An 11,587-nucleotide genomic window follows, 5' to 3' on the forward strand; every position below is an offset into this window, starting at 1 on the left:
GTAGCCGGAAACCACGACATTTGCTGTATGGTTTTTGGTTGTTTGGGGCGTTTTTCGTTTTTGCTTGTCGATGCTAAAGACCGTCCAAACTGGCGAACTCGTCCAAAGTACACCGCTGACTAAAGGAAAACAATCCAATTATGACGAGGCCGAAGCGCTAGCTGGCTCCGCCAACTCCAAAGCGGCCGAAACGAGCGAACTCGACGAGCAAACACCGAAACCACGACCGGGGTTCAAGGCTGGAAAAGCCACACACAAAGATACCAGGCTTGTGGTTGCAGCAACAAGCTTAAGCAGACACGCAACAAAAGACCAACCCAAACCGAAAGCGCGGTTGCAGATACGCTGAGATATGCGCGGGGCAGGTAGTAGTAGGCTAGCAGTAGTTACGTCGGGTAAACGCGGGCGGCACACGGCACGGCAAGGCGGGACCAGCACACAGCGCGTCCCCGCTGTCGCGCGACGACGGCTGTCCCCCCTCGCTCCTCTTTCTTCTCCGCCTTGTCGTCGTCGTCTCCCCCTCGTCCTGCCTGCCACGCCAACGACGGAATTAAACCCCACCCTGCCCACGACCACCACCATCGTACAGAGTACCTTGGTTCGGTTTGGTTTTCCTCCGCCCCCCACCCAGCTGCCAGCCAGCCCCGCTTCGACTGGCCGGAGGCGGCTGCCCCCCGATCGCGGATCGGACGCGGCTGCCCGCCTGGACGCCTCCTTCTCAGGTGACACTTCTAATCTCCCCGTGCCCTTGCTTCCATCTACGCGGCGGGGGCGGCGGTCTGTGCAGTGCGAGAGCCGGCTGGGGTGACCTGGCGCTGTGTGTATGCTTTGGTAGAATTTTTTCCCCCCGGTACGGCGGCTTCGTGTCGGTGGGAGATGGTCGGTCGGGTCGAGTTCTCCCACTCCGAGGCGAGGGCGCCGGATTCTGGGGATTCGAGGAGGGGTACAAGCAGGAGGGCGCTCAATTTCGACATGAATTGGAGTTTGGCAGGGGTCAGCTGGGCGCGGCGCGGGCGTTCACCGTGCGGTGTGAATTGGGGACTGGCGGCAGGGTCGCGTGGTATTGGGGGCTTTCGCGCGCGATGAAGCTTGACGGTCTTGAGGTGCTGCTGCTTGCAACGGGGCACGCCGTAGTTTGCGTTTCTGTGCTTAGTGCCTCGTGTGTGTGTGTGTGTGTGTGTGTGCCGGACTAGGTTGTCTCGTGCTGCTTTGTTCTGGGCATGTAGAACGGAACGGAAGTGCATGTAGAACTTGGCGCTGAGGTCTATGTGGTTCCGTGAGGTCTCGCCTCCACTTTGTGCTTTCAATTCAGACTTTCAGTGCATGATAGTAATTGAGGTTTCTGCAGTGCTGGTTATCTATTTCTGTTCGTTCCTTAGGTTACGATCGAAATTGAAAATGACAATGCAAGAAATGTGTACTTGTGTGGTTTTGCTTATCTGGATCGCCGTGCACAATGTTGCCCACGAACTGAAATGAAAATGTATGCCCAGAGTTAGTTTAGGACAGACATATAAAGGCTGTACCTCGTCAAGGGGTGCATATCCAAAGTCCAGAAAAGAACCAAGAGGCAGAGCACTTGCAGGGTTAGTTGGTTGAACTGGATGCAAACCTCACCATCATTCCCAATCAGTGCATGTCATATGTAATAGTTGCTGCAAGGCCCCCAAGGATGCATGCCTACAATCTTACCTTATGTTATGTGATAGTTTTTCTCTTTTCATTATTTCCACGCTAGTTGCGAGTGTTCTGATTGAGATTGTACTACACATTTTATATTGATGCCAAATGTATTTATCCATTTTTCTTAGGAACCAGAGGGAGATAAGAAGAAGTAGACAAGGGAGGTCATTATGCGCCGGTGGTTTTGCTGCAGTCAGTTTCATGCTCCATATCGTGAACATGAACATGAATTTCCTTCCAGCCCAGATGAGAAAGAAGGTACTTCCTCTTATTTAGTGCCTTTCTTGTTGTCTCATGTTTATCCAGCATTTCAGCCTGTACTTAAGTTGATTGATTCGAGGCCTCTGTTCTCGAATCACTGGGGAATAGGTTTGAAACTCCCATGGAGACTTGAGATTTAGTTTCCGGATTTAAATGTTATGGTTTTGGGTCCTCCAGAATCATATCATCTACTCTCTTTAATTTTAAATGGAGACCAGAGGGGGATGGACACCTTGGCTTTTCAAAGAAGAAGCAAGAAACTCCGTTGAGATCACTTTCTGTAATTTTATTTGCTGTATCCATGCGACCATGGCATCAGGATGTGCTGTGAAACATTACATGCTAGTGTTCCTTCAACAATAAAAGTTCTAGTAAGTCTAAATCCATGTAGAAAATAGTGAGCATCTCCACCTAGCATCTGTTCATGGTCCTTTGAGAATTGATGTAGTGCAAGTTGTGGCGTGAGCAACAAAATGGATCTTTGATTTTTAATGTTAAAACATGGATACAAAGGTAAAACCATGCTCATTTACTGCAAGGTAGTGCGTTTTCAGCATAGTTGTCAGCACTTCAGATTATTTTCTTGACATCTGAACTATGTAACGATTTATTACAGGCTAGGTATTTATGTTTTATTTTCTTCAATTCTGAAAGAATGTCTATCACAAGGGATTTTATCGTGCAATTTTTTTATTCTTTCTAGTTATTCTCTCTTTTCCTGTTGTACTGTTGTTGCTGGGGCCTAAAGCTCTTTGTAAACACATGGTTACCAGGAAATGGTTTTGCTTCCAAAAGTGATCCAACAAAAGCACCTCCTCCGATTGAAATACCTGAATTGTCACTTGATGAACTGAAAGAAAAGACTGACAATTTTGGGTCGAAGGCTTTGATTGGTGAAGGATCATATGGAAGAGTGTATTATGCTATTCTGGACAGTGAAAAGCATGTTGCAGTTAAAAAGCTTGATACTTCATCAGACCCTGAACCTGATAATGAATTTTTGACACAGGTATAATTGCTCGGCAATATGCAGCTTTTGCTAGTTATGTTATATTTATATCAACTGCAACCTTTAAGTGTTAACCTTATTTTCCTCCTTTGGCCCTAGATCTCAATTGTGTCAAAATTGAAGCATGAAAATTTTGTGGAAATGCTTGGGTACTGTGTGGAAGGAAATCAACGTCTGGTGGCATATGAATTTGCTACAATGGGTTCTTTACATGACATTTTGCATGGTATGATTGTTAATTCTATGCAGCTCCTTAATGTTATGTAATCTTTTGCCTGCTTCTTCTTTACCACCTCATGACTGAAACAATTCATATATGACAGTGGTCTGATCCATTCTGATACTTTTCCTCCTTTGTTGTCATACACAAGGAAGAAAAGGTGTCCCTGGTGCACAGCCTGGCCCAGCACTTGACTGGATACAGCGGGTCAAAATTGCCATAGATGCTGCTAAAGGGCTAGCGTATCTTCATGAGAAGGTTCAACCTTCGATAGTCCATCGGGACATACGTTCTAGCAACATCCTTCTATTTGAGGACTATAAAGCGAAGATTGCAGATTTTAATCTTTCAAACCAGTCTCCTGATATGGCTGCTCGTTTGCATTCCACCCGTGTCCTTGGAACCTTCGGCTATCATGCTCCTGAGTAATTTACCAAACTCAAATACTTGAATATTATATGTATTTCTAGATTAGTTGTTCCAAGCAAAATATTAAATTATCCTTTATGCTATTGAGGTGTTACCCGATAATTATTACTACTAGAGATAACCTGTTTACTTTATCGCCTTCCATATAAGATAGTGGTGATAGACTGATAGTACTACCCAGATAATATTCACTAAAGGTAAACAAAACTTTCATTTATTAAACCAGATCTATATTTGGATCAACAGCTGTACTTCCACCTATTTGCTACTTTTACATATGTGGATCTGTGGATCTGCTATTGCACTTGATTTTATTAGCAATTCATGTATTCTTGCTCCATTTAAGAAACGATTTTTTATTGACGGTGCAGGTATGCCATGACTGGCCAGCTAACTCAGAAAAGTGACGTATATAGCTTTGGAGTTGTTCTTTTAGAGCTTCTAACAGGAAGGAAACCGGTAGATCATACAATGCCTAGAGGTCAGCAGAGTTTAGTTACATGGGTAAGTATTTGTTTCCTATAATCTCATTATACTAGAGGATTCAACAGAGTTGTTTGCCAGCTACAACTTAATGGTAAAGAGAACTACTCCTACTTAATTTATAGAATTGCTCTAAACAAAACAGGAAAACTTGCATTAGCAACAGGAGTCTAGGGCATAACACACATACAAACTCTTGAAATTCAAAGAGTCAGACTAGACTTGCATATGATGCCAAGAAAACAAACATCGAAAAAATGGTCAGAATTTGAACCACAGTTTACTTGGTGTCCCTTTGATGTTATTCTATGTTATGTACTCCTACAAGTGCTCTGTGTATTTATGATTGGTTGCTACTGCTTTCTCTGGATACAGGCAACACCTCGTTTGACTGAGGATACAGTGAAACAGTGTATTGACCCAAGGTTGAAAGGCGAGTATCCCCCAAAAGGCGTCGCCAAGGTCTGCCTCTCTCCTTCCCTCCCTTCTGTGTGCAGCTGTGCACTCTTTTGTATGCTCACCAGCTAAGCAACAGCTCGAAGCAAATTTGAACTCAAATGGTATTCTCCTGTCTATTGCAGCTTGCAGCGGTGGCGGCACTCTGTGTGCAATACGAATCCGAGTTTAGGCCCAGCATGAGCATTGTCGTCAAAGCGCTCTCTCCCCTTCTTCAGCATAAACCGCAACCTCCACCAGCCATTGCTCCTAACACAACGGCTTCAGACATCTGACCTACCCAGTTCAATATGGATGTAAAAAGAGATGGCATGCCCTCGTTGGTGCCGGTGCACGCCTCATTTTACAGTACTGTCTCGTGCTTGTCAGTTGGTAACGACATCGTGGGCCAATAATGCATAATCAGCATGGCTTGATCAGTACATAGGTTGTCTCTGTAACCGCAAGACTCCCTTTCTCCTTCCTCACCGTGTGGTTTTGCCTGGTGCTGTGCTCTATTGCATTCATTGGCTCGGTGGAGAATGTGTTTTGTTGGTGACCACCTTAATAATCTTTTTCAGGGTTACACTGTAACATGGGAACTTGGGGAGGTTGTTATTGGTTCATGGCTTGGTTTTGGGGGTTTACCCTTTTATAATTTGAGCTGGACCCCGTCGATTGTGTAATCTGTGAACGCGAAGCTTGGTGTGTGCTTGCTTGCATATGTGTGAGATATGAAAATTGGCCACATTCTTGTTCATTTTGAATTTCTGCTTATCTGCCCCAAAATTATGTCCGGAGAGAGAGACTTCGCCTCTCGATCAGGCGATTTGATAGAAATTGCAGAGAAAAACATATTTCGTGCCGAATTCTTTAGAGCAAAATTAGTTTTTTTTACTCTATATCGATGTCCATATGCTGACATGCGTAAAGTCTTTGCTGGAGCCTGGAAGCTTGCAGCTGAACCGGCGAGTCTGGTCCGCCGGCCGCTGTTGCGGGCTTGCGGTCAGTGTGGTCACAACTCACAACTAGACCGACCGAGCCAATCTGCCTGCTGAGCCAGCCCCCTCCTATTCTTCCCCCTCTTCTGCGGACTGCGGAGCCGCCGGCCGCGCCCTCGGAACTTTTCACTCCGGCGGCGGCCACGGTGCAGAGCCGGCGGTTGGAGGTATAGGTAGCAACCGGCAGCGGCGGCGGAGGCGAGATGAGAGGCGGAGTCGGTGGGAGCGCGGCGGCGGTGTTCTACGCGGACAAGTACCACCCGATCCAGGCGGGCAGCATCGACGGCACGGATGTCGCCCCCCACGACAACGCCGTCCTCCGCGCCCTCCTCTGCTCCGGCGCCGGCCTCTGTGCGTGCTCTCTCCGTCCCTCCCACTCTCCCACTCGCACGCCAGCTCTCTCACTCGGGGTTTGGTTTCCGTTTCTTCTTAGATGATCCGTTCGGGGACCCCAAGGCCACCGGCGAGCCCTACCACATGGTGTTCGTCGGGCACCTCTCCCGCTTCACCGGTGACGAGACACTCCGGAAGGTGCACTTCTCTCTCTTGTGCTTGTTGTGTTGGGTTGGTGTTTTGTCTACCGTCTGATGGTCGGAGTTGTTGTTCTGTTGATTCGGTGTGTCGAGCAGGCGATGAGCAGGTACGGGAGGGTGAAGAGCATGCGGCTGGTGCGGGATATTGGTGAGCTAAGCATTTGTGCTCCATGAAATGAATTATTGTGTGTTAGTTAAGAATAGCTTGATTTGCGAACCTTGCTCCATGACAACATGATGATATTCTTGTGAAAATAAGACCAGTACAGTTCATCTCAATGCAAATTGGAGTATTCTGTGTGGCATCGATAGCACGGTGGATCGATGCTACTGTCGTACTCGATTTTATCTAGTAATCTTATAAGTGTGGCGTTAATCTCCATTTTCCAGATCAACTCACTAGTGCAGTAACGCCTTTTTAGTCGGCGTTGTCAGTAGAAGGCAATCAGCACTGTGTCAGTAGGGTGCAACTGATTGCATATATCTCTGCTTTCTACAACTTCAGTTGTATTAATCAGACTACTTAATTTGCAGTTACTGGCGCTTCTCGTGGTTATGCATTTGTTGAGTATGAAACAGACAAAGAGATGCGCCGTGCCTATGAGGTATCGGTTGTATGATATTTTTAAAGTTCTTTTGCCTGTTTGTTTCATGCTGCATTCTGATGTTTACTTTAGGTATATTTATTTTGAATCCTAAAGTAACTATTCTGTGTTGCCTTTGGTCTGTAGGATGCACACCATTCCATTATTGATGGCAGTGAAGTGATTGTAGATTACTACAGACAGCAGCTTATGCCTGGATGGATACCAAGGAGGTTAGGTATGCTGCCCTGCTGAAGTATCATGTAGAATCCAGAGTGCTTGAAATGATCTTCGTATTACTTTGGACTGTCTTTTGAATAGGAGGGGGACTTGGAGGAAAGAAAGAATCTGGCCAGCTTCGATTTGGAGGCCGAGAGAGGCCATTCCGTGCTCCACTGTATGAACCCAGACATTTGTTACAATCCAATATTTCTCACGAAGAAATTGTGCTTTGGACTTTATAGGCATACAGTAATTACGTGTTCCTCTTTGACAGGCGCCCTATTCCTTATGATGAACTGAAAAAGCTCGGGATCCCACCACCACCTGAAGGGAGGTACATGACACGTTATGAGGTACTTGCGTCACTTCTACTTCTACCCTGTACCGCTAAGGCGTCATTTGAAAGCTTGGAAAGGAAAGAAAGAGCTCAATCATAGGGTCTTTCCAGAGACACCATCTGAAAGCATACTAACAAACTAGAAAAGGAGTTTGAAACTTGGAACACCTGACTGGTAAGAAAAAACTGACGGATATTTGCCATGAAAGATTAGGAAGAAAGGAAGAATTCATCCTACTTGTTACATGTACTTCTACCCTGAAGTGACTTGGTCATCCTTGTCATTACTGAACCCACATGAGAAGGGGCGAATGGGAACAATAGTAAGCTAACCCTAACGGCCTAACCTTGTGTGTTCTCACTAAGAAGACTTTGATTTTTGTTCACTATATCCCATAATATACCTTATCTTTATGTCCGTGGGTGTTGTTGGTTATTGTTTGGTTCGCAATTGCTACTGCTTAATGCCATGGAGTCAAATAACACTGTCTACTACTATTACAGGTTCCCCCACTACCAAGACGAAAAGGCAGCAATATTGACAGAGAAGAGTCACCTTCTCCTAGGAGAAGATCCAAGGATAGGCCTGACAACACCTACAGAAGGCAGAGAAGTCCAACTGAAGATGAAGGCAGCCACCAAAGGAGCAAAAGCAGCCATGATCAGCGGGAAGAATCACAACAGAGAATAAGATCATCTACTTACATAGAGGTCAGCACCTACAGCAGGCAGAAAAGCCCAATCGAAGACGACAGCGATCGTCGCAAACGGAGAAGAAGCCGCAAACCTGGAGACATCAGCAGCTACGGTAGGCACCGAAGCCCAACCGAAGATGACAGGAGTCGTCGCAAGAGGAGAAGAAGCCGCGACCCTGGAGACATCAGCAGACACAGTAGGCATAGAATCCAGACCGAAGAAGAAGATCACGAGGGGAGACACAGCCAGGAGCCAGGGCAGATGTCTCCAGGCAGGGACGATGGCAGCCGCAAACACGGGAAATCTTCAACTGAAGCAGGCCACAGCCCTCGCCGGTCTCACCGGGAGAGGCGCCATGGAGAACATGCACGCGACGGCAGCAGCAGCCGCCGAAGTCACAGGTCTCGCTCCAGGAGATCCGAGAGCCGAGACTACAGCCACTAGATAGTACTAAAACCACAACAAGTATTTACGAACCGAGGGAGTAGATACCATATGTCGAGCAACATTTCCATGCATATGCCCTGTTCGATTGCTTGGTGTTAAAGTCGTTGCATTGTCGTCTTGCTGCCGCTTGGCCCGTGCCCGTCAATACATCATGCGGCTAGTGACCATATTCAAGTTGGTTTCAAAAAAATCACGATCAATATTTTGAACAGTTCAGATTTCAGAATCCAACGATCAACCTTGAACCCGCTTTCCTCAGCCAGTGACCATATTTCAAGTTGTTTTTCGGAAAACATCGTCAGTATTTTGAACCATGGGATCAGACTCCAACGGCCAGCCTTGAACTTCTTTCTTTTTTCCTTTGACACCACCTTCTTTCTCCTTACTCGGTGGGCATCGGGCGACCGCCAGAGAACCCCGCCGCCGCCTAGAGCCCGCTCGTCGCAGTACATATAGATGGGCCAAAAGACGAAGGATCCCAAATACTGTGGTGGCCTATCAAAGATACGGCCCATGACTATCTCGACCGTGGCCCAATCACCTCCGTTTCTCTCGCGTTTTAGGGTTTTGAGGCGGCGGCTCGCGTCTCCGCTCCGCCCTTACCTTTAAAAGTGGACTCACCCGCGTCCTGCCTACGCCGTCGCTAGGGTTTTGTCACGCAGAGAAGAAGAGGAGGCGGAGTGCTAGCTTCAGGATCCCCTTCGATTCGTAGCCAGCATGAGCCGATCGGGGCAACCTCCGGATCTCAAGAAGTAAGCATCCGCGCTCCTCACCCCCCCTTCTGCTCCAGATCTCGATTTTCATGCGCATCTCTATATGCTACTCTGGTAGAGGGATAGTGAACTTAGTTCATTTTCATGCGCTTCTCTATGCTATTCTGGTAGAGGGATACTGATCTTAGTTCATCTTTATTTGGTGTATTGGCAGGTACATGGACAAGAAGCTACAAAGTAAGTGAAATAATCTTACCAAAAGTTTCAAGTTAATTCATCTCCTGTATATTACATGGACTTTTGTTTTTGTTCTATGTATTCAGTCGTACAGTTGCTTAGACGGTGAATTCACTTGTATTCCGAGAATCATGTTCAGACTTCGAGATGCCCTATTTCGTTCTATCTATTTTGTCAGGCATTTAGGTTCCTTTTTTAATCTTAGTTTGTTCTGACTCCTGACGTGAGCGGAATATTAAAGCTATGGATTTATGTCCAAATGGAGCTACTTGTCATAGCTGCTCTAATATGGCACTTGTTGGTTCATTTCCTATCTATCATGTGGGCCAAGTTAAGTGTCACTGAATTTGCTGTCGTGTTTACCACTCATCTTTTAGCGAAATGTCGTTTTCTTCAAAATTCTTATTTAACGGCTGCTCTAAGTGATGATAATATGAAGAAGCTATGGATTAATTTCCACATGAGGCTCTTTTGTCATAGTTACTCTGATAGGCTGCCGTATGAAGCCCTTTGCAATTTTATCTTGTCTTTTGATATGTTACTCTGACATGTTATGTTGAAGCATTGAAAATCAGAGCCTCAATTTCTTGTGTGCACAGTATTGTTGGAGAATACACCCTGCACATTTAGACATGGCCGTAGCGTAGCATTTAAGGATTGGTTTCTGTCTTTGTTGTTTCTGCTGCCATTGCTACAGTTTTGTTCTCTTTTAAATTTGTTGTGGTGGTTCGTCTTTGGTAATGAACAGTTTGATTTGTTTTCCAGTCAAGATGAATGCAAATCGTGTTGTTATTGGCACCCTCCGAGGATTTGATCAGTTCATGAATCTGGTGGTGGACAACACCGTGGAGGTCAATGGAAACGAGAAGACCGATATTGGAATGGTGGTATGTGTCCTGCTGCCGTGTATTTGTGCCGTCATTGTTCTTTATGCACAGTATACTAAGAATTGAAAATCATGTGCAGGTTGTCAGGGGAAACAGTGTAGTCATGATTGAGGCACTGGAGCCGATTGCCAAATCGCAACAGTGATTTCCAAGGCAGGCATCTATCTGGTAGTGTGAGAACTGATGTACATGCTGTTATTTGCTCATATTGTATCTTGACTAATGTTTTCTTGGAAGTACTATGAATTGAATGTGGTTCACCGACTTATATTTTATTGCAAGCTCATGATCTTATGTTTTTATTTGCTTTCAGTGCTTATTAGTGATGCATACTACTATATTGCTTTGTCCTCACATCCCGCCTCTCTACTCATACTCTTTTTGAACTGAGACCATACATCATTGCTTTGTTCGTTTGTGGCCCTACCACGGATGCTGTGAAGAACAAGTAGTATTCCTTCAGTTGCTGTTTTGGATAAGTCATCTATAAAGCAAATAGGTTACTAGGTACCAAATTTGTGTCGGAAGATGGCTATATTGATTCTTGCCATCCAGTTTTCTTCAAGGAGGCTTTGGTAATAAGCCTTTAAATTTTTAAACTGGTCGGTGACAATCTTTTGGATACTGCGGAGAACAAGTAGATTTTTTTCTTATTAGTGTTCTTTTATTTATTTTTCCATTTGCTCTTTTGGATAAGTCATCTATAAAGCAAATAGGTTACTAGGTACCAAATTTGTGTCGGAAGATGGCTATATTGATTCTTGCCAACCAGTTTTCTTCAAGGAGGCTTTGGTAATAAGTCTTTAAATTTTTGAACTGGTCGGTGACAATCTTTCGCATTGACTTTTGAAGTTTAGATTCAATCTCTTGTTGGACCGTCGTGGTAAAATTTTAAATCTCTTATTCATTAAAACATCTCTGATTTTTCCAATACTTCTTGTGTTTGCATTTTCCCAGGCTATTTTGAGCAGTGTTGAGAAGGTATCTAGTTCTGCAGGATTGTGTGTATCGGCTTTACGCTAATGCGGTGCGTCTTGCCGAAAGTATTTCCTGCTATATTAATACGAGGAAAGTGGGCAGTTAGGTTAACATCGATAATTTGTTTTCAGTAACAATCATTTTCCCCTCATGCAACCTCGAATTAGAGAACTCTTTCAATTTGCATGTTTGTTATGTTTGACATACTTTGGCTGTGGAAGTTGGCTTACGTAGAGTGATAATTAGTGAGCTCCGCAGGATTTTGTGTATAGGCTTTATGCTGTGGGTGGCTTGCTATATGTATTTCCTGATGTGTTTTTCTAGAATATACTATTTCCTGATATATCAATTTGAGTAAGGTGGGCAGTTAGGGTAGCATGCGACCACAGTGAAGATTCTTCAGGCTGTTGCGATGCTCTAGAGGAGATTGGC

At 45.2% G+C, this 11,587-nt stretch overlaps 3 protein-coding genes and 1 non-coding gene across 4 annotated transcripts; all 4 read left to right on the forward strand.

Annotated features, from left to right (window-relative positions):
* The first annotated feature begins 386 nt into the window (after positions 1 to 386).
* Positions 387 to 5,287, forward strand: LOC100828338 (PTI1-like tyrosine-protein kinase 3). Its single transcript, XM_003578380.4, has 8 exons — positions 387 to 722; positions 1,812 to 1,941; positions 2,718 to 2,953; positions 3,053 to 3,179; positions 3,325 to 3,598; positions 3,974 to 4,106; positions 4,461 to 4,547; positions 4,667 to 5,287. The coding sequence occupies exons 2-8, from the start codon at positions 1,854 to 1,856 to the stop codon at positions 4,814 to 4,816; spliced, it is 1,095 nt and encodes a 364-aa protein (XP_003578428.1). The 5' UTR covers positions 387 to 722; positions 1,812 to 1,853; the 3' UTR covers positions 4,817 to 5,287.
* A 267-nt stretch (positions 5,288 to 5,554) lies between these two features.
* Positions 5,555 to 8,549, forward strand: LOC100823301 (U11/U12 small nuclear ribonucleoprotein 35 kDa protein). Its single transcript, XM_003576679.4, has 8 exons — positions 5,555 to 5,872; positions 5,955 to 6,052; positions 6,151 to 6,202; positions 6,589 to 6,659; positions 6,786 to 6,876; positions 6,960 to 7,035; positions 7,135 to 7,213; positions 7,702 to 8,549. The coding sequence occupies exons 1-8, from the start codon at positions 5,725 to 5,727 to the stop codon at positions 8,335 to 8,337; spliced, it is 1,251 nt and encodes a 416-aa protein (XP_003576727.1). The 5' UTR covers positions 5,555 to 5,724; the 3' UTR covers positions 8,338 to 8,549.
* Positions 8,550 to 8,931: 382 nt separating this feature from the next.
* On the forward strand, positions 8,932 to 10,481 carry LOC100828642 (probable small nuclear ribonucleoprotein G). Its single transcript, XM_003578381.4, has 4 exons — positions 8,932 to 9,092; positions 9,268 to 9,290; positions 10,056 to 10,177; positions 10,257 to 10,481. The coding sequence occupies exons 1-4, from the start codon at positions 9,058 to 9,060 to the stop codon at positions 10,320 to 10,322; spliced, it is 246 nt and encodes an 81-aa protein (XP_003578429.1). The 5' UTR covers positions 8,932 to 9,057; the 3' UTR covers positions 10,323 to 10,481.
* Positions 10,482 to 11,167: 686 nt separating this feature from the next.
* Positions 11,168 to 11,309, forward strand: LOC112269074. The gene has a single exon (XR_002960661.1). It is a non-coding gene; the product is annotated as a small nucleolar RNA snoR135 (small nucleolar RNA).
* Positions 11,310 to 11,587: the final 278 nt, after the last annotated feature.

The sequence above is a fragment of the Brachypodium distachyon genome, chromosome 4 (genome assembly GCF_000005505.3).
Source record: "Brachypodium distachyon strain Bd21 chromosome 4, Brachypodium_distachyon_v3.0, whole genome shotgun sequence".
Classification (NCBI taxonomy): domain Eukaryota; kingdom Viridiplantae; phylum Streptophyta; class Magnoliopsida; order Poales; family Poaceae; genus Brachypodium; species Brachypodium distachyon.

Excerpts from the sequence above, each read along its gene's own strand:
- LOC100828642 (XM_003578381.4), top strand. The coding sequence starts at position 9,058 with ATGAGCCGATCGGGGCAACCTCCGGATCTCAAGAA. Across the intron at positions 9,093-9,267 it reads CAACCTCCGGATCTCAAGAA|GTACATGGACAAGAAGCTAC; the intron begins GTAAGCATCCGC and ends GTGTATTGGCAG. Across the intron at positions 10,178-10,256 it reads AGACCGATATTGGAATGGTG|GTTGTCAGGGGAAACAGTGT; the intron begins GTATGTGTCCTG and ends AATCATGTGCAG.
- LOC100828338 (XM_003578380.4), top strand. The coding sequence starts at position 1,854 with ATGCGCCGGTGGTTTTGCTGCAGTCAGTTTCATGCTCCATATCGTGAA. Across the intron at positions 3,599-3,973 it reads TTCGGCTATCATGCTCCTGA|GTATGCCATGACTGGCCAGC; the intron begins GTAATTTACCAA and ends TTGACGGTGCAG. Across the intron at positions 4,548-4,666 it reads CCCCAAAAGGCGTCGCCAAG|CTTGCAGCGGTGGCGGCACT; the intron begins GTCTGCCTCTCT and ends TGTCTATTGCAG.
- LOC100823301 (XM_003576679.4), top strand. The coding sequence starts at position 5,725 with ATGAGAGGCGGAGTCGGTGGGAGCGCGGCGGCGGTGTTCTACGCGGAC. Across the intron at positions 5,873-5,954 it reads CTGCTCCGGCGCCGGCCTCT|ATGATCCGTTCGGGGACCCC; the intron begins GTGCGTGCTCTC and ends GTTTCTTCTTAG. Across the intron at positions 7,214-7,701 it reads GGTACATGACACGTTATGAG|GTTCCCCCACTACCAAGACG; the intron begins GTACTTGCGTCA and ends CTACTATTACAG.